At 42.1% G+C, this 27,803-nt stretch overlaps 1 protein-coding gene across 1 annotated transcript in view; it reads right to left on the bottom strand.

Moving 5' to 3' along the window:
• Nucleotides 1–2,159: 2,159 nt before the first annotated feature.
• Nucleotides 2,160–27,803, bottom strand: part of LOC139370757 (MICOS complex subunit mic25a-like) — a 61,564-nt gene continuing 35,920 nt past the window's right edge. Inside the window, exons 7-8 of the mRNA XM_071110448.1 lie at nt 23,831–23,966; nt 2,160–2,496 (exon numbers count right to left, since the gene is read on the bottom strand). Coding sequence (XP_070966549.1) covers nt 2,473–2,496; nt 23,831–23,966 — 160 coding nt within the window. The 3' untranslated portion in view covers nt 2,160–2,472. The remainder of the gene's footprint in view (nt 2,497–23,830; nt 23,967–27,803) is intronic.

Here is a 27,803-nt window from a genome sequence, read left to right as displayed (position 1 = left end):
TTCAAGTTTGTGGAAGCTATTTACACCATAAAAATGCACCTTGATAATAAAGCATTCTATTATCCCATTCGTATATTTAGGTAAAATACCCTACTATCCTTAATGTAAGGATACCCTACTATCCTTAATGTGATATTCGATTGAATAGTCATAATTTAGGCTAATATATTTTATATGACTGGAGACATTACCAGAATACGACAAAAAAATACCGGGTAACCTACTTTGGGCCTACGAAAGGGGGAGACAAATACAATATGACCTACATCTAACCTAGAGGGGAAAAAACACATCTAGCTAATGATCCTCTGGTCAAATCATGCTTTCTGGAGTAGTAGCTTATTTTTCAATTATTTTATTTATGTATAGACAGGAGTAGGCTATATAAATTTGGCAATTTAATTCAATTTACTTCAGGGAAAGCTTCCCCTAGCCTTATGGACGTACAGCCTGTGTTCTCACATCTTCTAATTGCTCATCGGAATTCAGTAAGAATAACGCACGCCATTGCATCCGAGTTGCATGTCCTGTTACGATGAATTACCATAAACAAAATGTGATTTCTGGCATTCTGAGCACCGTGGTTGGACGCCCTAATCAGGTTGTGCAACCAATGCATATGGATCCAGTAAATTTAAATGTCCAGTAAATGAAAATGCTTCCGGTGAAATGTCTGGCCCACATTTTTATACCGGAAACCCTAGTGTGTGTGTGTGTAGTTGTGAATTTGAGTGGAAACGCACACACGCAATTCTTCCAGACAATGGATATGTGGAGTGAGATTTCAGCAATGGTGTGCGAGTGTGTGTTGGATGTTGCAGTATTGTATAGGGCTGTCAGCTGTACCTAGTTGAGCCTCTCTGCAGGGTGACCCTAAGGGTTATCTTCAAGGTTCCACCACACCTTGCTTTGCCGCTAGCGCACTGCCCGTAACCATGGTAACAGTGGAAAAGGGACAATATGAGGCTGCAAGACACACACACACACAGGTATTGTAGGTAGTGGCACTAGTATCCTCTTGGGGATAAAGCCATAGGGATTGAGAGGGTTGGGGACCTGTGATTGATTGAGTGAGGGAAAAAACAGGATATGTTAAAGGAATAGGAAGGGGTAGAGAACAGATGAAAAGGAGAGAAAGAAAGTAGTTCTCACAATCGATCCTAGAGGTGTTTTCATTCCAACACTCACACAATGGCGTCAGGTTATCCAGGGGTGAAAGTCGATTTAAAAACAAATCCCGTTACGGTACCTCCTATGTGTGCATGCTTTTTTTTAATGTACCTAATTGAAAAGACATGACATTTAACTGTAAAAATGTATGGCCTTTTAGTGTGGCATGAACACAACCAGTCCTGATGTTTTCAAACAAATCACTTGAAAACGTAGGCTATCTGCACCCGTTCGTCCACTCCAAAGAAATTCCAGCATCTGAAACACTGCCATTTAATGAATGGAAAGAGACGTCTATTAAAACACCAACAAGTGTTATGTCATTCGGTGATTGTCATTAGGCACATCTGTAGCCTCACTTGATTGATGGGTCCACTGCTGTCTGTCTTGGCCCCAGCCAATCATCTCTGCGTAGCCTATGCGTAGCCTATACCACCGGTTTTCAAGTCCATTTGCACATTTTTTTTCATGCTGCCGACAGGCAGTAATGATAAATGATGGTGTAATAGCCTAAATCTTTGTTTTAATTATTGTGATATGCTCATGTTCTACCGGCGTACCTCCACTATTTATTTTTGACAGTAGTCCGCAACGGAGAATACCGGACATTCTTCCCCCCCGAATTCATCCGATACCCATATCATTAGGTAATTTACCTTACCAATTGAACATAACTATGCAAGGCTTGAAATGAAAACTGGTGCTCCAGAATAATCACCGTCCTACATTCTACATCTGCATTATAAAATATGACTTTTTCTTAGCTACTAACTAATCTTCCATAAATCTTAAACTAATCCCTCCCCCCACCCACACACACACACACAGTCTCCCTTGGTATCTCCATGGAGTCGGCTTAAGGACGCCAGCTGTTTAATGAAACCATGAGCACCGTGCAATCAAGCCGCGCATTGTGGGTAGGAGGCACCCCGAGTGTGGGGCATTAACGTCAGGAGGTGCAGCGCGACAAAGAGCCATCTTCAATCTAATTTTGTCAGGATTGGAAGGATTTATTTGAGCCCTGAAGGATGTGCCAGTGCAATTTCAAAATAAATCAAGACAATGCACTACAGATGACAAATCAAGATAATACACTCCAAAACAAGGATATGGAAAAAGGGAGAGAGGGCATGCGGTAGGTATAGTGGTAGGTAGTGCTGGATTGAGTCCGAGTGGAGTTGGGCCCAGTTGGATTAGTTTAGACAGAAAATGGAGGGTGATTTAAAGTGATGGGGGAAGATGGATGTGCTGCTCTCCTCCTCCCCCGCGCCTTCCTTCTCTTCTTTGGTTTCTTGTTCTTTCTCAACCGTGGTTTATCAGCAGGGTCTGTGGACAAGGCACAGCAAGTGACCGTCAGTCATTCAGTCTATAGACATGGGCAAAGACACAAACGCAAAATCACAAAGATGTTATCATATACTCACAATGTACTTACGCACTCATTCAAACGGTAAGAAATTGTAGTCCTCCCCTCCACCCTAACACACTCCCTCAAACAGGTTGATGCTACATAGGTGTTCTGCCAAGACTCCAAAAGAAAAGCTCTCTAGCTCACCACACAGACTGAGTAATGACTACGTTCACACACACACACACACACACACACACACACACACACACACATAAAATACAGGTGGATAAATGCTGTTTGCAGTGAGTAAAGTAACACTCCCTATACTTTGAATGCATTTTTTTAATGCGAAAGGTAGGTAAACGTTTGCGCAAAATAAATAAAAGATGCATCAATGGCATTTACCCTCCACTACACCATTGCATTTGAGCTACTGTATACTCGCCCTATCCACAGTAAACCCCTAAACCCTACCCCCATGTACTTCTGAAATAAATATTGTAAGCAATATGGTGAAAATGACAATTCCACCTTGCCCATCAAAGGTGGGAGTTATAGCCTTATTGCTAGTACCTATCCAATCCTTTTTTAGACTTATCTGATAATAGGTACAGTCACAGGCTGATAGGCAATAGCGCGCACACACACACACACACTTCACTGACTTTTCTCTCGGAAAAACTACAATAATAGAAAGGAAAATCAATATCTGTCTTCTCTCGTCTGCACTAACAACAGATTCTCTCAGAACCAGTCCGTCAGTCACCAGCAAACCATCCAGCCAGTCATTTACAGTAGGCCCCAAAATATCTGGCACCCCTGATTGGCAATGCACATGCAATACTTAAAATATAAACAATATAATTGTAGAGAAACTCAAAATACCAACATGTGAGAAATACTGTACTTTATTAATGTCTCAATGGAACCCACCAAAATCATACAATTATTTAATACCAAATAAATTTCACCAAAAATCAAAGGTTACATAATTATTGGCACTCCTCATTTAGTACTTCGTGCAACCGCCTCTTGCAAGGATAACAGCATGGATTATTTTGCTGTAATGTTTGATGAGGTTAAGGAAGACATTTGGAGGGATTTTGGACCATTCGTCTATGGAGATCCTTCACATTCTTGAGTTTGAGCTTATCAACTCCCCTCTTCAACTCAGCCCACAGGTTTTAGATTGGATTGATGTCCGGCGACTGAGATGGCCATGGCAGAACATTGATTTTGTTGTCACATTACCATTTCTGTGTGGATCTGGAGGTGTGTTTCGGGTCATTGTCTTGTTGGAAAGTCCACCTACGGCAAAGTCCCAGCCTTCTGGCAGAGGCAACCAGATTGTCAGCCAAAATTGCCTGATACTTGGTGGAATTCATTATGCCATCAATCTTAACCAGTGCCCTTGGATCTCTGGAATTAAAAGAGCCCCAAAACATCATTGACCCACCACCATATTTCACCGTGGGTATGAGGTGCCTGTCCTTGTATGAATCTCTGTTTCGACGCCAAACATGCCGATGCTGTATCGAACCAAAACGGTAAATTTGTCTAATCTGACCAGAGCACCTTCTTCCAGTCATAATTTAAATTACGTTTGGCAAACTCCAAGCGCTTGCGTCTGTGTCTTGGGGTCATTAAGGGCTTTCTTCTGGCAACCCTTCCAAAGAGCCTGTGGTTGTGGAGGTGGCGTCTGATGCTGCTTTTTTTAAACCTGGTGACCCCAAGACGCCACCAAGGCCTGGAATTCTTTCACAGTGATTCTTGGGGATTTTGTTGCTTCTCTCACCATCCTCCTCCCTATCCTGGGGGCAAAATGCATTTGCGTCCTCTACCCGTGAGGTTTACAACTGTTCCATATCTTTTGAATTTTTTTCATAATTGCCCTGACAGTGCTCAGTGGTATATTCAATCGTTTGTGGATCTTCTTGTAGCCATTACCAGATTTATGAAGGCCTACGACCATCTGTCTCTTTTGAACTGCCAGTTCTTTTGATTTCTTCATGATTTTGGATGACAAAGGGATATTGCATGCGTGTTACCTCATTTTTATACCCTAGTGAAACAGGAAAACGATGTAATGGCTCAATATAGTTCCTTAAATAAGTGGAATTGAATTACTGGTTTAATTTTGGTAGATGTTATCTGCAATAATCTTTAAGGGTGCCATTCATTGTGATACCTTGATTTGGAATTAAATCAATAAATGATTTTGGTGGGTTAAAATAAAGTACAGTATTTCACACGTTGGTATTTTGAGTTTCTCTTTATAAATATATGTGTGTTTGAACCACAACAGTTGGTTACAGTGCTGTGGGAAGAGAGAGACCATCAGGCCATTCACACTAGTAGAGGTGACCTTGGCTGCTGTCAAAATGACTGGAGACAGTGATGATGATGACAGATGAAAAGGAGACACCACACATGCCATTGGCTGAAGCATGTGTGTATAAACCAATTTACTCTATATCTGAAAATGTGGTCGCAGGCACCGTGCGGAGCCTCTAGAGGTATGAGGGGCCAAATTGAGCTCCTTACCGCATTGCCGTGCGCCTCCAAAATTTTGGAACAATGCGGAGGGCTCCGCATAGACATGATTGGTTGACGGTAGATGTGGGTGCGAGGTCCAGTAAAAATACAGATTCACTTGACAACAGCTCTGCTCAGTGAAGTGCAAGAAGCATAAATGCCCTGACTTCTGCAGTGGCCGTATCGCAGTAAATGCTCCACAGCCACTGCAGACGTCGGATTAACCATGCATAGGGTTGTTGTGGTGACCGTATTACCGCCACACTGGTGGTCACGATTCAGGAAGGCAGTCAAATTCCACGTTACCGTTTAGTCACGGTAATTAGACTTCTCCAAGCTCTGATGCTGCTGCTGGTCATTAGTAGCCTACCAAACTTGCTAACTGCCTGGTACTCCGCACTCTATTGTCCCTCTAATCACTCTGACATCAACGCGAATGTAATCGAAAATCGAATCAAACACTTCATGAGAGCCCATGAGCTCAAGGTGCACAACATTTCTATAGGCTATGTAATTGCGCGAGAAAACAGAGTGATGGCCTCTTAAAAAAGGGAGGATCCCATCACTTTCTAATGGCTAGGCCTACTATATTTGTCAACTTTCATAATATTTTTTTTATTTCACCTTTATTTAACCAGGTAGGCCATTGAGAACAAGTTCTCATTTACAACTGTGATCTGGCCAAAATAAAGCACAGCAGTGGAACAAAAACAACAGAGTTACACATGGGAATAAACAAATGTATAGTCAATAACACAATAGAAAATCTGTATACAGTGTGTGCAAATGAAGTAAGGAGGTAAGACAATTAATAGGCCATAAATAATTACAATTTAGCAATTAACACCGGAGTGATAGATGTGCAGATGTGGATGTACAAGTAGAAATACTGGTGTGCAAAAGAGTAGAAAAAAAAATGTATACACGGGGATGAGGTAGGTAGTTGGTTGGATGGGCTGTGTACAGCTGCAGTGATCGGAAAAGCTGCTCTGACAGCCGATGCTTGAAGTTAGTGAGGGAGGTATAAGTCTCCAACTTCTGTGATTTTTGCAATTCGTTCCAGTCATTGGAAGCAGAGAACTGGAAGGAAAGGCGTAACAATGCGGAGGTGTTGACTTTGGGGATGACCAGTGAAATATACCTGCTGGAGTGCATGGGTGTTCCTTTGGTGACCAGAGAGCTGAGGTAAGGCGGAGCTTTACCTAGCAAAGACTTTTAGATGACCTGGAGCCAGTGGGCTTCGCGACGAATATGTAGCGAGGACCAGCCAACGAGAGCATACAGGTCGCAATGGCGGGTAGAATATGGGGCTTTGGTGACAAAACAGATGGCACTGTGATAGACTACATCCAGTTTGCTGAGTAGTGTTGGAGGCTATTTTGTAAATGACATCGCCGAAGTCAAGGATCGGTAGGATAGTCAGTTTTACAAGGGTCTGTTTGGCAGCATGAGTGAAGGAGGCTTTGTAGGAAGCCAATTCTAGATATCATTTTGGATTGGAGATGCTTAATGTGAGTCTGGAAGGAGTTTACAGTCTAGCCAGACATCTTGGTATTTGTAGTTGTCCACATATTCTAAGTCAGAACCGTCCAGAGTAGTGAAGCTAGGTGGGCGGGCAGCGATCGGTTGAAGAGCATGCATTTAGTTTTACTAGCGTTTAAGAGCAGTTGGAGGCCACAGAAGGAGTGTTGTATGGCATTGAAGCTCGTTTGGAGGTTAGTTAACACAGTGTCCAAGGAAGGGCCAGAAGTATACAGAATGGTGTCGTCTGCGTAGAGGTGGATCAAAGAATCACCCGCAGCAAGAGCGACATAATTGATATATACAGAGAAAAGAGTTGGCCCGGGAATTTAACCCTGTGGCACCCCCATAGAGGCTGCCAGAGGTACGGACAACAGGCCCTCCTGTTGACACACTGAACTCTATCTGAGAAGTAGTTAGTGAACCAGGTGAGGCAGTCATTAGAGAAACCAAGGCTGTTGAGTTTGCCGATAAGAATACGGTGATTAACAGAGTAGAATGCCTTGGCCAGGTCAATGGAGATGGCTGCACAGTACTGTAATTTATCGATGATGGTTATGATATCGTTTAGGACCTTGAGCGTGGCTGAGGTGCACCTGTGACCAGCTCGGAAACCGGATTGCATAGCGGAGAAGGTACGGTGGGATTCGAGATGGTCTGTGATCTGTTTGATCACTCGGCTTTCGAAGACTTTAGAAAGGCAGGGCAGGATGGATATTGGTCTGTAACAGTTTGGGTCTAGAAGAGGGGGATGACCGCGGCCGCTTTCCAATCATTAGGAATCTCAGACGACACGAAAGAGGTTGAACACACTAGTAATAAGGGTTGCAACAATGGCAGCGGATAATTTTAGAAAATTAGCCGCCAAATATTTTAAGCAAATATTCAAATAAAATCCAACTTTATTTGTCACTTGTGCCGAATACAACATGTAGACCTTACCGTGAAATGCTTAATTACAAGCCCTTAACCAACAGTGCAGTTCAAGAAAGAGTTACCAATATTTACCAAATAAAGTAAAAAATATATAAAAAGTAACACATTACAATAACAAGGCTATATACAGCGGGTACCAGGTCAATGTGCGGGGGTACAGGTTAGTCGAGGTAATTTGTACATGTAAGTAGGGGTGAAGTGACTATGCATAGATAATAAACAGCGAGTAGCTGGGGGTCAATGTAATAGTCCGGTGGCCATTTTATTAATTGTTCAGCAGTCTTATGCCTTGGGGGTAGAAGCTGTTAAGGAGCCAATTGGACTTAGACTTGGCGCTCCGGTACCGCTTGCCGTGAGGTAGCAGAGAAAAAAAGTCTATGACTTCGGTGATTTTAGGGCTTTCCTCTGACACCCCCTAGTATTTTGGTCCAGGATGGCAGAAAGCTTGGCCCCAGTGATGTGATGTTGCTTATCTTTACAACAGGAGTATATCCTACCTGGTTGGCATGAAAATGAACCACAGGAAAAGAGTCCTCCATTTGAAATTTAAGTGCAGAGATGACATGTATTTTTTCCCTAGCCTGTTTTGAGACGGGTGCATGACAATGGTCCATTCAAAATCAAAACTAATTTCACACATATATTATTTAGTATATGTGAAGATAAGAATAGTCTGATGGGTGACAATATTAGTCGATCACTTGTGAACTATATATTATCACAAGTATTATATATTACCACTTGTGAATGATTAGGGCAAGAAACATTGCCTTTTTTTGTGACTTTTTCTAATCCTAGTCACACACCTCATGTAGCCTAGCCCATAGGCCTATATGTTTTGATAAGGTTTGTATCACAACTAAAGTGACCAACTAACTTCTTAAAATTAAGCACTTTAAAATCAGCTTTACAAGGGATGTAGAGACGAACTGGCATACAGTGCCTTGCGAAAGTATTCGGCCCCCTTGAAATTTGCGACCTTTTGCCACATTTCAGGCTTCAAACATAAAGATATAAAACTGTATTTTTTTGTGAAGAATCAACAACAAGTGGGACACAATCATGAAGTGGTCATGAAACGACATTTATTGGATATTTCAAACTTTTTTAACAAATAAATCAAAAACTGAAAAATTGGGCGTGCAAAATTATTCAGCCCCCTTAAGTTAATACTTTGTAGCGCCACCTTTTGCTGCGATTACAGCTGTAAGTCGCTTGGGGTATGTCTCTATCAGTTTTGCACATCGAGAGACTGACATTTTTTCCCATTCCTCCTTGCAAAACAGCTCGAGCTCAGTGAGGTTGGATGGAGAGCATTTGTGAACAGCAGTTTCCAGTTCTTTCCACAGATTCTCGATTGGATTCAGGTCTGGACTTTGACTTGGCCATTCTAACACCTGGATATGTTTATTTTTGAACCATTCCATTGTAGATTTTGCTTTATGTTTTGGATCATTGTCTTGTTGGAAGACAAATCTCCGTCCCAGTCTCAGGTCTTTTGCAGACTCCATCAGGTTTTCTTCCAGAATGGTCCTGTATTTGGCTCCATCCATCTTCCCATCAATTTTAACCATCTTCCCTGTCCCTGCTGAAGAAAAGCAGGCCCAAACCATGACGCTGCCACCACCATGTTTGACAGTGGGGATGGTGTGTTCAGCTGTGTTGCTTTTACGCCAAACATAACGTTTTGCATTGTTGCCAAAAAGTTCAATTTTGGTTTCATCTGAACAGAGCACCTTCTTCCACATGTTTGGTGTGTCTCCCAGGTGGCTTGTGGCAAACTTTAAACGACACTTTTTATGGATATCTTTAAGAAATGGCTTTCTTCTTGCCACTCTTCCATAAAGGCCAGATTTGTGCAATATACGACTGATTGTTGTCCTATGGACAGAGTCTCCCACCTCAGCTGTAGATCTCTGCAGTTCATCCAGAGTGATCATGGGCCTCTTGGCTGCATCTCTGATCAGTCTTCTCCTTGTATGAGCTGAAAGTTTAGAGGGACGGCCAGGTCTTGGTATATTTGCAGTGGTCTGATACTCCTTCCATTTCAATATTATCGCTTGCACAGTGCTCCTTGGGATGTTTAAAGCTTGGGAAATCTTTTTGTATCCAAATCCGGCTTTAAACTTCTTCACAACAGTATCTCGGACCTGCCTGGTGTGTTCCTTGTTCTTCATGATGCTCTCTCCGCTTTTAACGGACCTCTGAGACTATCACAGTGCAGGTGCATTTATACGGAGACTTGATTACACACAGGTGGATTGTATTTATCATCATTAGTCATTTAGGTCAACATTGGATCATTCAGAGATCCTCACTGAACTTCTGGAGAGAGTTTGCTGCACTGAAAGTAAAGGGGCTGAATAATTTTGCACGCCCAATTTTTCCATTTTTGATTTGTTAAAAAAGTTTGAAATATCCAATAAATGTCGTTCCACTTCATGATTGTGTCCCACTTGTTGTTGATTCTTCACAAAAAAATACAGTTTTATATATTTATGTTTGAAGCCTGAAATGTGGCAAAAGGTCGCAAAGTTCAAGGGGGCCGAATACTTTCGCAAGGCACTGTATATACGCAGCACGTGAGTTTCAAGTTTGGGAAAGATCATTTTCACCATAAAAATACACCTTTACATGCATAATCGTATTTGAGGTCACTTTTGATAATGGTGTTTTCTCCAAATGGAACATTTGTGCTCATTGCATACTGCCGTGTGTGCATTGCTGCGCTTATAATGTTAATAAATAGCCTAATAGTTTTAAAAACATTTTAAGCTAAACGGTCTGTTGCATCAGCCTCTGTGTAAAAATGTTTTTGTTGTTGTTGTATTAATTTGTGATCTATCGCATCCCACAACTATCCCAGACTATGTTTGGAATATTTATTTCTCGCACAGAATAGGTCAACTTTTGTAAATGGGGATATATTGACATAGGCTAGTGCTTTTGCTGTTCGTAAAGCCTACTCATCTTATTGTCTGACAAAAAGTACATGTGGACAGTTCTTCCAATATCTTCAATATGCACGTCGGAATTGAATAAGGACACTCATAGTTGCGTCCCCGATGTGTCTGTCTTCACTTGTGGCCTGCGAGTGCTGCCTGCTCCAAAGCACTTCATCTCACTCACACAGCTCTCCATCACGATCACGTGATGAGTGAGATGAGATGCTTCGGAGCAGGCAGCACTCAGTGAGAAGGGCTGCAAAACGCATGGGTATTTTTAGGGGGCATTACGACCACACAAAGGGTATACTGCTGGAAAACTCGAGGCATTGTCAAGTGCTTCTCAAATTGTAAATGAGAGACTGATGAAGTGTGTACAGCCTGCGCCAAAAAAACTAAGCAGAGCTCATGCCTTTCAAGCTACTTTTTACAAATCATAATTAGTTGCATCATGCAGCCTTACAATGTATTGAAAATCAAAACATACAGCCCAACGTTTGTAGAACAACTAAAGTTATATTAGTAACTCTAAATGAAGCATATAGGAGTACCTATTTCTTCATTAACCGCTCAACACAGAATAGCCCCATGTGAGCACTCTCTCAAATTGTTTGAAGCAAATATCCTTTCTATTTCATTCAGCTTTGTTCAATTGTATTCTTAATATAAAATAATACCACGGAATTCTAAGCAAATCTTTTCTGCTAAATGAGCTAGTGTAGAACACATCCATATGGTATAGCCAGATCAGACCTTAGCATAAGGACAACTCAGAGTATGCTATTCTGTTCTTCTGAAATAGACTACATTTTCTTCATATCATTTTTCTTTAGACTTGTCTCAAATAAATAATGACTTTATTGTGAAGGTTTAGGCTATATTACATGGATTTATTAGACTTTCTAAAATGTAGATGTTCAAAAGGTTTGCATCAGTGGTTTGTTGGCTGTGTGTAGAATCCTGAAGATGCTAAATGTGTTTGTTCATTTACGGTCAATTACCATGAGACCGACAGTTATTTGCTTGACAATCACCAGCTGACGAAAGTTTGTGACCACCACAGTCCTAACCGTGTAGAACCTTTTAGCGTTTGTGTGTCTGTGTGTGCGTGCATGCGTGTGAGTGCATGCGCTTGCTTCATCACCATCCTACAGTCACACAGGTCATCACCACCCATCTAAATGAATGGCCTGATCACATGACATGCAATTACCCGACTGAGAATCGTACATTAAGGAGATGGCTGTTCATAGGTTTCAGTATGGATTGCATACTGTCGTGGTGTGACTGATAGAGTGCGTGTGTGTATTGGCTTGAGTGTTCTACTGTGCTCCTTGTCCTGAACGAGGATGAATTTATCATATGAGTGGCGGCAGACAGACACAGGCAGACAGGCTCTCTCTTTTCCTCCTCTCTGTCATTGTGCTGTATAAATACCATCTGAAACCCATGAGAGACAAACAGTAACACAAAACCTAGTCCACTTATTGCACTTACATATAAAGGGGATTGATAAAAGGGGGCACTGTCTGCAATCTGTTGGCCATTTGTATCCTGTAGTGTTCATACACACAATGCACATGCATGGATGCACTCATGCCACGCAAGAACACACACATTTGAGGCCTTGTGTTAGCACTAGCCACTAGGCCACAGATGAGCCGAACTGCAGTTTTTCATGGAATGGTGATCCTTGGTTTGATACCACTCGTAAAGTTACTGCTACACCCACTGTGAATGAGATGGAGAAACAATGGAGTTAAGGCTGAATACAGAGGAGGGGAATAGAGAAAGGGGAGAGAATTAACAAATGACTGAATGAATGACTGAATGAACAAACACCGAAACAAACGAACAAACAAAACAAACAAACAAACGAAAGACCAAATGAAAGAACGAATGGTAGAGGGCTGGAGAAGAAAATCAAGCTCTGCTGTGGCCTTGAAGAAAACTAGTTGTATACATACCCATTCAAGTACATGTAATGATAGTAAACAAGAGTATACAGTAGTATACAGAAGTATAATATGTAGTTTCGGAATATTTTTTATCAAAAAAGAACAACTAAATCTATACCTGCAGTACAAGTTATTCTACATTGTAGAAAATAGTGAAGACATAAAAACGATGAAATAACAGATATGGAGTCATGTAGTAACCAAAAAAGTGTTAATCAAAATATCTTATATTTGAGATTCTTCAAAGTAGCCACCCTTTGCCTTGATGGTAGCTTTGCACACTCTTGGCATTCTCTCAACCAGCTTCATGAGGTAGTCACCTGGAACACTTTTCAATTAACAGGTGTGCCTTGTTAAAAGTTAATTTGTGTAATTTCTTTATTTTTTATTGCGTTTGAGCCGATCAGTTGCGTTGTGACAAGCTAGGGTTCGTATACAGAAGATAGCCCTATTTGGTAAAAGACCAAGTCCATAATATGGCAAGAACAACTCAAATAAGAAGAGAGAAATTACAGTCCATCATTACTTTCAGACATGAAGGTCAGTCAATCTGGAAAATGTCAAGAACTTTGAACGTTTCCTCAAGTGCAGTCGCAAAAAACATCAAGAGCTTTGATGAAAGCAGCCACAGGAAGGACAGCCACAGGAAGACCCAGAGTTACCTCTGCTGCAGAGGATAAGTTAATTGGAGTTACCAGCCTCAGAAATTGCAGTCCAAATAAATGCTTCACAGAGATCAAGTAAGAGACACATCTCAACATCAACTGCTCAAAGGAAACTGCGTGTATCAGGCCTTCATGGTCGAATTGCTGCAAAGAAACCACTACTAAAGAACAACAATAAGAAGAAGAGACTTGCTTGAGCCAAGCAACACGAGCAATGGACATTAGACCGGTGAAAATCTGTCCTTTGGTCTGATGAGCCCAAATTTTAGATTTTTGGTTCCAACAGCCATGTCTTTGTGAAACACAGAGTAGGTGAACGGAGTATCTCCGACATGTCTGGTTCCCACAGTGAAGCATGGAGGACGAGGTGTGATAGTGCTTTGCTGGTGACACTGTCGGTGATGGGAGTGCTGCATCAGATGACCTGACCTCAACCCAATTGAGATGGTTTGGGATGAGTTGGACCGCAGAGTGACAGAAAAGCATCCAACAAGTTCTCATATTATGTGGGAACTCCTTCAAGACGGTTGGAAAAGCATTTCAGGTGAAGCTGGTTGAGAGAATGCCAAGAGTGTGCAAAGCTGTCATTAAGGCAAAGGGTGGCTACTTTGAAGAATCTAAAATATATTTTGATTTGTTTAACACATTTTTGGTTGCTACATGATTCCATATGTGTTATTTCATAGTTTTGATGCCTTCACTGTTATTCTACAATGTAGAAAATAGTAAAAAATAAATAAACATTGAATGAGTAGGTGTGTCCAAACCTTTGACTGGTACTGTACTCACCCTTGAATAACCTCATAGGGAACACCTACATGAAGCTATCCCGGAAATCCACATAATCCTAAAGTCAACTCGCCACTCTCTTTTTATTCAACATCTACTAAGAAATCCAGCTCTCTCTCCTCCCCCCGTCACTTACTTTAATCGTTCTATTTATTTTATCATCCGAGGGCAGTGGTTTCTTAATGGGTGAGTTGGAAGCCACTGGTGAGGTGTGTACAAATATTATTGGGTCACGGCAAAAGTCTGGACCTATTCAATCAGACCAGCTATTCAGGTTACCTGGATGAGGCAAAAATGGTGGGTCTCAACACAAACACACAGAGATGCGTGTGCGCACACACACACACACCTGCACGAGTGTTCATATCCCCATAACTGTGTCTACACCATCCCCACCCCTGAATAATGCCAATTATTATACATGCTAGTTCCAACATCCCACTTGCCCACCTAATGACTATATATACTGAGTGGCACTGGGAAACCCACTTACCCACCTAATGACAGTAGATACTGAGTGGCATTGTGAAACCCATTTACCTACCTAATGACAGTAGATACTGAGTGGCACTGGGAAACCCACTTACCCACCTAATGACAGTAGATACTGAGTGGCACTGGGAAAGCCACTTACCCACCCAATGACAGTAGATACTGAGTGGCACTGTGAAACCCACTTACCCACCTAATGACAGTAGATACTGAGTGGCACTGGGAAACCCACTTCAACCTAATGACAGTAGATACTGAGTGGCACTGGGAAACCCACTTCAACCTAATGACAGTATATACTGAGTGGCACTGTGAAACCCACTTACCCACCTAATGACAGTATATACTGAATGGCACTGTGAAACCCACTTACCCACCTAATGACAGTAGATACTGAGTGGCACTGGGAAACCCACACACCCACCCAATGACAGTAGATACTGAGTGGCACTGGGAAACCCACTTACCTACCCAATGACAGTAGATACTGAGTGGCACTGGGAAACCCACTTCAACCTAATGACAGTATATACTGAGTGGCACTGTGAAACCCACTTACCCACCTAATGACAGTAGATACTGAGTGGCACTGGGAAACCCACTTACCCACCCAATGACAGTAGATACTGAGTGGCACTGGGAAACCCACTTACCCACCCAATGACAGTAGATACTGAGTGGCATGGTGAAACCCACTTACCCACCTAATGACAGTAGATACTGAGTGGCACTGGGAAACCCATTTACCCACCTAACGACAATAGATACTGAGTGGCACTGGGAAACCCACTTACCCACCCAATGACAGTAGATACTGAGTGGCACTGGGAAACCCACTTACCCACCCAATGACAGTAGATACTGAGTGGCATGGTGAAACCCACTTACCCACCTAATGACAGTAGATACTGAGTGGCACTGGGAAACCCACTTACCCACCTAATGACAGTATATACTGAGTGGCACTGTGAAACCCACTTACCCACCTAATGACAGTAGATACTGAGTGGCACTGGGAAACCCATTTACCCACCTAATGACAATAGATACTGAGTGGCACTGTGAAACCCACTTACCCACCTAATGACAGTAGATACTGAGTGGCACTGTGAAACCCACTTACCCACCTAATGACAGTAGATACTGAGTGGCACTGTGAAACCCACTTACCCACCTAATGACAGTAGATACTGAGTGGCACTGGGAAACCCACTTACCCACCTAATGACAGTAGATACTGAGTGGCACTGTGAAACCCACTTACCCACCTAATGACAGTAGATACTGAGTGGCACTGTGAAACCCACTTACCCACCTAATGACAGTAGATACTGAGTGGCACTGGGAAACCCACACACCCACCTAATGACAGTAGATACTGAGTGGCACTGTGAAACCCACTTACCCACCTAATGACAGTAGATACTGAGTGGCACTGTGAAACCCACTTACCCACCTAATGACAGTAGATACTGAGTGGCACTGGGAAACCCACACACCCACCTAATGACAGTAGATACTGAGTGGCACTGGGAAACCCACTTATCCAGCTCCATACTACAGATACAATCACATTCTGTAAACGGTGTTGAAACGCTGTATTCAGGAGAGAGGTGAAGGGTTAAGTGTGTGAAATAGACAGACGTTGCCACCTGCAGCTGATGGGGTTTCAAAAGGCCTCGCCGTTAGCATTAGCATGCTTCATAAGTGCTGTTTATGCTAGCCGTTGACTATGGAGGAGTTCTACACGCCTCTTGCTAAAGTGATGAATTTAAAAAGGACGTTCTTGAATATGAGTTTTACTTTGCCGAGGTTGAGGCACGCGCACAAGTATACACAAACGCACGCACATGCACACACCCATCATTGGGGAAGGTAAAAACCAATACAAAGAAAAAAGACTGCACCTCTCCCACTGACACATGAAATAAGAACAACATAAAAGACGCCGTCTCCCCAGCTTTCAGAAAAGCAACGAGCAGACAAAAAAAAAAAAAAATGGCCGCTCTAGGGTTCATGTGAGGAAGAAACGATAAGCCACCGCCTTGGTCCACTGACATTTCCCTGTGACCCACACCATGAGAAGGTCTCATATGCATGACAATAACCGACCGACGGGAAACACTTGAAATGCTGGGCACATGAAGGGTCGTCACGGGATTGCCCTCTCTGTCTTTTGTGGATGGAACAGAGAGGGGAGGGGGCGGAGGAGGAAAAGGGGGACAAGGCCCTCATCATCACAGGTCTGTCAATGACATAAAAGAGCACAGTGACAGGAAATGGGATGAACAGAGAGATGGAGATAATGACAAGCAAAGAGAAAGGCATAAATACACAATTTGAGATAGTTACAGACATCGGACAGGCAAGCAGAAGCAGACAGACAGTCCAAACCTTCAGAACGAACTCAAAGACGTCCACAGAATGGAGGAAACATCAATCGGACAAAGAGATGAAAAAGAAGCGTTTATTTTGTAGTAAGCCTTCTTTTCAACATGCCTGAGTAGTGAAGAAAGAGGCCACTTTAAAATATCTTAAACACTCCAAAGAATAATTATCAAAAGAGCTCCAAAGTTATCAGGCAAAGTTTTCAATGCTGAGAGAGCTTGAGTGTCGAGCGACACATTGTTGCCCACCACAAAAGCAGAAGATAGCTGTGTCCAACGTTGCCGTTTCTCTTTAGTTGGATGCATTTAGCTGAAAAGAGTGCAATGTTTTTACTTTTTCTAGCACTTCAGCCCAAAAAATATATATACAAAATTATACGCCTACTGTTTTGTCTGCAACTAATGTTATATTATGAAATTGCACCGAAGGCAATGGTTTTTGTAACTCACGATCTGTATCACTCCGTGGGGATGAGTCACCTCCAAAATGGCTGCCCAGCTTTGTAGACACCAACTGGGTGACGCAGCTTGGCAGCCATTTTGTGAGAGAATGCTCACCGCATATTGAGTTGGACAGGTGAGAAGTTTTTGGAACCCATTTCCAGTTATGGGATGATTAGATGGCATGGTTTAAATGAGAGGGCTCAGATTAAGTATTTGGCTGGGACAATTCATTTAACATCCCAAGTCTTTCCAACCTAATAATTGCTGCAGGTACGTTAAGTGGCTGAAGAGAGTTAGGACATCAATACAAGTTCTGTTCGGTAACAGAGCACCATTTGCACCACAGTGTTAATGTAATTGAATTGGAGAGAACATTGACCTGTACCCACCTACACCAGCAAACTATTAAGCATCCGTGTTTATAGGGATAGGAGGGGTTTGTATGCTTAAACTATCAACAGACCTGTGGCTTTACTGAGTATTTAGCTTTTATCACCATCCACCCGGAGGTGGAATACCGTTGACAAAAAATACGAACGCCATACAAATAATGCCAGCGGACTGAACCCTGAACCCTGAAACACATTACCTCAAACAAGTTGGACAATTGTGCACTTGTTGGCCTGGTAACTGCCGAAGAAAGGTAGAGTGGAAGATTTTCACTATCTTAGCTGACAACTTTGTTGTATTATATACATCTTCTGTAGAGGACTACAAATACATGACAATTAACTGGGCAAGTCAGTTAAGAACAAATTCTTATTTACAATGACGGCCTACTCTGGCCAAACCCGGACGACGCTGGGACAATTGTGTGCCGCCATATGGGACTCCCAATCACGGCCTGATGTGATACAGCCTGGATGCGAACCAGGTACTATAGTGACACCTCTTGCACCGAGATGCAGTTCCTTAGACGCTGTAACCATAAATACAGCAGTTCTCCACTTGATCCCCCATCCAAGCACTAACCATGTCAGGCAGCCCGGAATGTGCCAGCAGTGTTAATTTCGTCAACAAAATTAGTTACTAAAATATGACCTATTTTTCAGTGGAAATTGACAAGACTAACTGACTTAATAGACCCAGAAAAAAACTACAACTAAACAAAAAATATTTTTAATTTCATTTGGACTGAAACGAAATTAGACAAAATGATCTCTGTGCAATATATCTATGTAGGATGAATTAGGAATTTACGTGGACAGATAATTGTTATAGATTAATATATTATTATTACATATGTTTGTCATATTTATGCTGTAGGGAAGATATGATATTATGCAGAAAAATGTGTTGGTCGGACAAGGCTATGTATGTCTGTGGACACGGAAGTCAATGATTATGTCTGCTATAGGTTAATTAAGTGATAATGCCCGAGAAGCCAGTGTTTGGAGGATATATTGGCACGGGTGTTGTTCGGCCCGAGACAAAGTCCAATATTTCGTCCAAACACCGGCTTTGAGGGCATTACCAACATATTAAATAATTTTTTTTTTAAATTAAAAACGTTATTTGGATGAATTTATTCATACTATTTCATCCTTCCACAAGATATAGTCCAGTCATTCGTTCTAAAATGTTCCATTGCTATACTGGCTGGCAACGTTCTTATCCCTTGCTTGCTAGCTAGCCAACTACAACGAACAGTCACGTCAGACAGAATAACAGCAAAGTAGCAGCATTTGGGCCTCCCGGGTGGCGCAGTGGTCTAAGGCACTGCATCGCAGTGCTAGCTGTGCCACCAGAGACTCTGGGTTTGAGCCCAGGCTCTGTCGCAGCCGGCCGCGACCGGGAGGTCCATGGGGCGACGCACAATTGGCCTAGCGTCGTCCGGGTTGTCTCATCGCGCACTAGTGACTCCTGTGAGGGGCCGGGCGCAGTACACGCTAACCAGGTCTCCAGGTGCACCGTGTTTCCTCCGACACATTGGTGCGGCTGGCTTCCGGGTTGGATGCACGCTGTGTTAAGCAGTGCGGCTTGGTTGGGTTGTGTTTCGGAGGTCGCATGGCTTTCGACCTTCGTCTCTCCCGAGCCCGTACAAGAGTTGTAGCGATGAGACAAGATAGTAACTACTAACAATTGGATACCATGAAATTGGGGAGAAAAAGGGGGTAAAATATATATAATTTTTTTAAAGTAGCAACATTTGCTTAATATGTAGCGATGAGACAAGATAGTAACTACTAACAATTGGATCCCACGAAATTGGGGAGAAAAAAAAAGGTAAAAAAAAAAGGTCAATTAAAAAAAAAAAATAGCAGCAGTTGCTTAAGCTGTTTTGTAGAGACATTTATTTGGGTAACAATGAGCTAATGAGGCGCGATTCCTCCTGGAATAGAAAATGTGCTCACTCGTCAGGACACTGTTGTTCAGAGGAGCTAGCCAACAACACAGTAACACAATCACTTCAAACTGAAGCTGGAAAGATTGCAAACTAGCTGCACTTTGTTTCGTTTTACATTTTTACAATTGACATTTCTTTGTATATATCCATAAAATGATGCCAGCTGATTCATGATTTAGACTGGCTGAGAAACGCTGCCTGCCTGTTTGTCTCGTCCCGACACGTTCATTACCATGGGACAGCTGGAGATCGAATTTGAATATTGAAACAATACTGCAAATGTCAGAGAGACCGACAGCAAGGTTTATACATATCTCCACTGTTGAAAACTAAATGTTAGTCTATAATAAATGTGAGATCATGTCTAGATGCTTTTTATAGTGGAGATCAAGTTTATAAATTGCTTGGCTGGGCTGATGAGACATTGGATTGTGCAGTTGGATGAAAATAGGCATTTTAACGTCATAGATTTAGCCGGTGGTAACTTGTGAAATAGACACTGGCAAGAATGTGGTTTTAACCAATCAGCATTCAAGATTAGACCAACCTGTTGTATAATGAGGCGATACGAATGTGATTTGACTAAAATGGCGACTGTTTTTGACAATAACCTGACTAAATCATAATTAAAATGACAAAAAATGACATTTAAGTCATAATTACTAAGACTAGACAAAAAAAAAGTTCCAAAATGAATAGTGTGTGTCAGGGGGGCCTTCGACTGCCCCCAATAATCATTCTTTCCTCCACTCAATCACTTACTATCCTCTCCCAAAAATGGATGAGAACACAAGGGAGCTACTGTACCACCGGCAATGAAGATAGCCCAACTCAAGCATGACGCCATGTTGAAAATGGGGACAACTGGGTCGAAAGCTGAATGGCAGCTTGGTTACCCCCAAGGGCCTGAGAGCCAGCACCTTAGCTCAGCTAACACGTTAGCTTTAGCTAACATACGCTGCTGAACCATTCAAATGACTGAGAACAGGAGACAGACTTGCGAACCTAGCCTAGCCAAGGCCTAATGGGAATGTCTTGGTGGGTGGTGCAGCGAATCGAAGCTAATGTACTCACTAATGTGACAAAGTGTGGTGGGATGGACAGCGGAAAAGGTTTTTTCTTTATCAGGAGGGAGGGAAGTGGAGGAGAAGAGATTGATGAAAAGTGACAGAGGCAAGGAGGTCCAAAAATTGGTGGATCAGAGCTGGAGGACAAATTGGGAAGGTGAGAAAGAGAGGAAATGGAGAAAGAGAGAGAGGAGGGAGAGCGAGAGAGAGATGATATGCAATGCTACAGTACATTGCTCTGCACTATTCAAACTTTGTATAAAGCCACACACTTTGACAACACGTAATTTGGCTTCCAACTTGCCATGTCCTTCAACAGGTCACTACAGTAACAGTATTCTGCTGTGCAGTTCAGTTGAGAATATCAACATAGAAATCACTATTATCTTCTCCCTAACCAAGTCATACATCCCCATAACATAACATCTGGGCTTACTCCACTGTCCATGGTGAAAACCTCATTCGTCTCCCATTACGATATGGTGAGTCAGTGAGTGAGTGGTCGGGGATGAGAATCGCTACTTTTTCATCCCGCAAGGGTCGTGTGGGCGCCAAGCCAATTCCTATTGGCTAACAGCCAGATAGGACTGCAGCAGCCAAGCTTTCAGTGCCAATACTCCTCCCGCTCCCTCATTCCATGAGGTGAGACAGAGTCAGAGACAGAGATTTCATCTTTGATTAGGGTTGAGGCCTCTCTCCCGGTCTTAATTTCCCTCACTCTCTTTCACGTTCAATGTTATGCCATACTGAAATCGGGAATTAAACTAGCAGCTTGTATTAAACATGCTTCTACTCCTTCAAAACACTCAATAACACAAAAACACACACAGCCTTTTCAAAAATACAACTACTCTCATCTCAATATCCAGAATGGGTCTTTTGATACAAGCTAAAAATGACTGATTGCCTTTTTTTGTGTGCTTTCCTTTGCTTTATTGTCAGTTTAAACCGTCAAATGCAGCCATTGTTGTTTGGTTTCTTTTATCTTTTCCTGGAAGTAAATCAGTGCTTTTTAGTCCCAATAACAATGTGCAAATTGGTTGATTCATTATTTGGTTTTGATGGAAAGAAGTGGAGATATGAGCACTTTGAGGAGGAACGCGATGTTGTTGAAATGCTTTCTGAATAGAATTGGCTGAGAAAAGAATGCATTTCAAAAGCACAGAGTGCCAAAATGGATTTTACCATGCTAATAAGTGTCATTTCACTATCAAATTGTTCCAAAACACAGCGCACAGTTGGAGACTTCGAACCAGCACATAAAAAAAATGCTCAAATGATGCAAATGCATTTACAGTCAACGATAAAGTGGCTTATTCGTCTGTGAAGTTAATCGATTTGGTAAAATGTAGTTTTGATAATGCCTGTACCACATAGTTCATTATACTGACATGCTCTGTATTGACGATGCATCTCCTAAGCCTTCACAACACTCCAGTATTCAATAGTATAACTCAACATTGGAAAATGCAAGTAAAAAAACACTTCTTGGATTTTTAGGGAAAGGCACACACTATGAAAACATGATTCTAGAATGGTTTGAGGGAAACATGGATAGAAACTAGTTAATACACACACACCCCTCCAGTGCATGCATACGCACAGCTGAAGAGCACACCCTGCCACACACACTCTAGAGGTTGACCGATTATGATTTTTCAACACCGATACCGATTATTGGAGGACCAAAAAAGCCAATACCGATTAATCGGACTATTTTTTTATTTGTAATAATGACAATTACAACAATACTGAATTAACGCTTATTTTAACTTAATATAAAACATCAATCAAATCAATTTAGCCTCAAATAAATAATGAAACATGTTCAATTTGGTTTAAATAATGCAAAAACAAAGTGTTGGAGAAGAAAGTAATATGTGCCATGTAAAAATGTGTGCCATGTAAAAAAGCTAACGTTTAAGTTCCTTGCTCAGAACATGAGAACATATGAAAGCTGGTGGTTCCTTTTAACATGAGACTTCAATATTCCAAGGTAAGAGGTTTTAGGTTGTAGTTAATATAGTATTTATAGGACTATTTCTCTCTATACCATTTGTATTTCATATACCTTTGACTATTGGATGTTCTTATAGGCACTATAGTATTGCCAGTGTAACAGTATAGCGTCCATCCCTCTCCCCTACCTGGGCTCGAACCAGGAACACATTGACAACAGCCAGACTCGAAGCATCGTTACCCTTCACTCCACAAAAGCCGAGGTCCTTGCAGCGCAAGGGGAATAACTATTCCAAATCTAAAAGCGAGTGAAGTTTGAAACAGTATTAGCGCACACCCAGCTAACTAGCTAGCCATTTCACATTGGTTACACCAGCCATTAGGCTGATAGGCTTGAAGTCATAAACAGCGCTGTGCTTGCGAAGAGCTGCTGGCAAAATGCACGAAAGTGCTGTTTGAATGAATGATTACGGGCCTGCTGCTGCTCAGTCAGACTGCTCTATCAAATCAGACTTCATTATAACATAATAACACACAGAATTATGAGCCTTTGGTCATTAATATGATAGAATCCGGAAACTATAATTTTGAAAACCAAACATTTATTATTTCAGTGAAATACGGAACCGTTCTGTATTTTATCTAACGGGTGGCATCCTTTAGTCTAAATATTCTTGTTACATTGCACAACCTTCAATGTATGTCATAATTACGTACATTTCTGGCAAATTAGTTCGCAATGAGCCAGGCAGCCCAAACTGTTGCATATACCCTGACTCTGCGTGCAATGAACTGAAGAGAAATGACACAATTTCACCTGGTTAATATTGCCTGCTAAACTGGATCAGTAGTTATAACTAGTGATTATGATTTGTTTTTTATAAGATAAGTTTAATGCTAGCTAGCAATTTACCTTGGCTTCTACTGCATTTGCGTAACAGGCAGGCTACTTGTGGAGTGCAATGGTTAGAGCGTTGGACTAGTTAACTGTACAGCTGCAAGATTGGATCCCCTGAGCTGACAAGGTGAAAATCTGTCGTTCTGCCCCTGAACAAGGCAGTTAACCCACAGTTCCTAGGCAGTCATTGAAAATAAGAATGTGTTCTTAACTGACTTGCCTAGTTAATTAAAAGGTATAACAAAAATTATTATTATTATTTTTAAATAATCGGAAATCGGCGCCCAAAAAAACGATTTCCGATTGTTATGAAAACGGCCCTAATTAATCGGTCGACCACACACACACACACACACAGTTGCGTACCTTCTTGGCAGCTTGGATGCAATCCATGTACTCCTTGGCCACGGTGGAGCAGTGGAGAGTCTGCTGCTGGTTCTCTTTGTAGCAGTGTAACACCTGGGCCTGCAGCTCAGGACAGATAGACACCGCAGGTCTGGGCCTGCATTGGAAGACACAGGGACAGGAAGTGGAAGTGCCGTGTGGCTCAGTTGGTAAAGCGTGTGGCGCTAGCAATGGCAGGGTTTTGGGTTCGATTCCTGCTGAGGTCACATACACCGAGTCTACAAACCATTAGGAACACCTTCCTAATATTGAGTTGCACCCCCCTGCGGCCCTCAGAAACAGTCTCAATTCGTCGGGGCATGGACTCTACACGTTGACGCCAATGCTTCTCACAGTTGTGTCAAGTTGGCTGGATGTCCTTTGGGTGGTGGACCATTCTTGATACACACGGGAAACTGTTGCGTGTGGAAAAACCCAGTAGCGCTGCAGTTGTTGACACATTCAAACCGGTGCACCTGGCACCTACTACCATACCCCGTTCAAAGGCACTTGAATCTTTTGTCTTGCCCATTCACCCTTTGAATGGCAAACATACACAATCCAATTGTCTTAAGACTTAAAAATCCTTCTTTAACCCGTCTCCTCCCCTTCATCTACACTGATTGAAGTGAATTTAACAATAAGGGATCATAGTTTTCACCTGGATTCACCTGGTCGGTCGATGTCACGAAAAGAGCAAGTGTTCCTAATGTTTTGTACACTCAGTATATACTAAAATGGAAGTTATTTTGGATAAAAGCGTCCGAGTGGTATTATCATCATGATGACTGACACACACACACACACACACACACAGGGGAAAAGGCATACTGTCGCTACCTCGTTTTCCAACCAAGATGCACGAATAAAGCAAACTGGACATGTGACAGACACTGTCCTTCGCAACTCTTGGAGGACAATGGAAGATGAGAAGAATGAGGAAAGTTCTAGCTACATGATTCACTCCAATGCGTTGCAGTGTGTACCGTAGCCTTCATCAAATGACATTGACATTCCAACTCCCTGCGTTGTCCTGACACACAGAATACGGCGGTGCCAAAGGCAAAGCAGCACAACTATGGTGGAGATGTGTTTTAGAGGGTAGTTGGAACTCTATGACATTTTGAAAGGCTTTTCGAGGCACAATGCATACAAAACGGAAGAAAATGCTCAAATGGGGGAAAGCAGCTTATAGCTAGCTGTACGTCGCCTCACTCTCTACACACACACACACACACATTTACCCACGCTTAAACACACAATTACACACACAAAAGGTGTGGTAATCCTACATGAGGGTAATCCTTGAGTGCTCTGTTGCTCATGGTAATTCACCTGCTGTTGTGACAGAGCCCGCACTAGTAGTACGCCAAGGTGAGGATAGAGATACACGTGGTCTCACTCACTCACTCCCTCCCTCATTACACTTACAAAAGAATAAAAGACATGTCAAATGTCATATTACGTTTTATATACAGTGTTGTAATGATGTGCAAATAGTTCAAAGAACAAAAGGGGAAAAATAAATAAACAAACATAGGTTTAATTTAAAATGGTGTTTGTTCTTCACTGGCTGCTGTAATGGCACACTGTGGTATTTCACCCAATAGATATGGGAGTTTCTTTGTGGGTGTGTGTAATCTAAGGGAAATATGGGTCTCTAATATGGTCATACATTTAACAGGAGGTTAGGAAGTGCAGCTCAGTTTCCACCTCATTTTGTGGGCAGTGTGCACATAGCCTGTCTTCTCTTGAGAGCCAGGTCTGCCTTTGGCAGCCTTTCTCAATAGCAAGGCTATGCCCACTGAGTCTGTACATAGTCAACGATTTCCTTAAATTTTGGGTCAGTCACAGTGGTCAGCTATTCTGCGACTGTGTACTCTTTCTTTAGGGCCAAATAGCATTCTAGTTTGCTGTTTTTTTGTTAATTCTTTCCAAGGTGTCAAGAAATAATCTTTTTGCTTTCTCATGATTTGGTTGGGTCTAATTGTGCTGCTGTCCTGGGGCTCTGTTTGTGAACAGAGCCCCAGTACATTGTTTTCACTGAGGAAATGTAGGAGTCTGCTCTTAATGATAAGGCAGAGGATTTTCCAAAGGTTGCTGTTGACGCATATTCCACGGTAGTTATTGGGGTCAAATTTGTCTCCACTTTTGTGGATTGGGGTGATCGGTCCTTGGTTCCAGATATTGGGGAATATGCACGAGCTGAGGATGATGTTAAAGTATAGCCAATTGGAATTTGTGGTCTGTATATTTTATAATTTAATTTAGGATACCATCAACCCCACAGGCCATTTTGGGTTGGAGGGTTTTTATTTTGTCCTGTAGTTCATTCAATGTAATTGGAGAATCCAGTGAGTTCTGGTAGTCTTTTATAGTTGATTCTAGGATTTATTTTTGATCAGGCATATGTTTTTGCTGTTTGTTCTTTGTTATAGAGCCAAAAAGAATGGAGAAGTGGTTCATCCATACATCTCCGTTTTGGATAGATAATTATTTGTGTTGTTGTTTGTTTCCAATTTTCCCAGAAGTGGTTATATTCTATGGATTCTTCAATTACATTGACATGATTTCTGACGTGCTGTTCCTTATTTTTTCATAGTGAAGCCGTAGGCTCAGGTTTTCTGGATCTCTATGTTTTTGGTAGAATAGTTCTCAATTTCTTTCTTAGGTTTTTTGCATTCTTTATCAAACCCATTTGTCATTGTTGTTAATTAAGTTGTCTGCTTGAAATGTTTAGATTTGATAGGGAAGCAGAGGTCAAATATACTGTTTAGATTTTCTACTGCCAAGTTTAGACCGTCACTATTACAGTGAAACATTTTGTCCAGGAAATTGTCTAGAAATGGATTGAATTTGTTGTTGCCTAATTGTTTGTTGGTAGAGTTCCACACTACTTTCCTTCCATTTATAACATGTCTTAATATTATTCCGCACCTTTGGCTTTGATGCCTCATGACTGAGCAAAGCTCTGTTCAAGTAGAGTGTGATTCTGCTGTGATCTGATAGTGTGCACAGTCAGTCCACTGACACCCCTAAGAGACTCTGGGTTGAGGTCAGTGATAAAGTACTCTACAGTACTACCGCCAAGAGATGAGCTGTGTGTACCTACCATAGGAGTCCCCTCAAAGCCTACCATTGACTATGTACATACCCAGCGTCCGACAGAGCTGCAGGAGTTATGACCCGTTTTTTTGTTGGTTATGTTCTTGTAGTTGTGTCTAGGGGGGAATATGGGGGAGAGAATGCTGTCAATTCCAGGTAGGTGTTTGTCCCACTGTGTGCTGAGGGTGTCAGGTTCTTGTCCAGTTCTGGCATGTAGGTTGCCACAGACAAGTACATGTCCCTGGGCCTGGAAATTGTTGATCTCCCCCTCTAGGATAGAGAAGCTGTCATCGTTAAAGTTTGGGGATTCTAGTGGGGGGGATATAGGTAGCACACGTGAGGATATTTTTCCTTATTAATTTCTAGCCAGATGTAAAATGTTACTGTTTTGACTAATTCAATAGAGTGGGTTAGGTCTGCTCTATACCAAATTAGCATACCCCCCTGGGTCTCTTCCCTGTTTCACACCTGGTAGTTTGGTGGATGGGACTACCAGCTCTCTGTAACCAAGACGTCAACCAATGGGTCCGTCTCCTTTATACCATGTTTCTTGTAGGATGACAATGTCTGTACTTCCAATTTCTTTGATGAAGTCTGGATTCATGCTCAAAGACAGATGACCTTGTATATTCCAGGATGAGATAGTAAAAGCCTTGTGTTCCATCGTGTCTGTTGTTTTCGTGTGGTTAAAGGCTTGGACCATCACACTAGGTGTAAGCAGAGCATGCTGAGCATCTGATACACATACGTCTTAGGTCGCAGGATGCGGCTTGGCCGGGGGTAATAGTGGGGGTTGGGCCTGTTGCTCTGCTCACGGCCTGGGCATATGTCCTGCTGTCATGTTGAGGTC

Source organism: Oncorhynchus clarkii, chromosome 17 (assembly GCF_045791955.1).
Source record: "Oncorhynchus clarkii lewisi isolate Uvic-CL-2024 chromosome 17, UVic_Ocla_1.0, whole genome shotgun sequence".
NCBI lineage: Eukaryota > Metazoa > Chordata > Actinopteri > Salmoniformes > Salmonidae > Oncorhynchus > Oncorhynchus clarkii.
The sequence above is the reverse complement of the archived record's forward strand: the minus strand, read 5'-3'. Positions and strand labels throughout refer to the sequence as shown.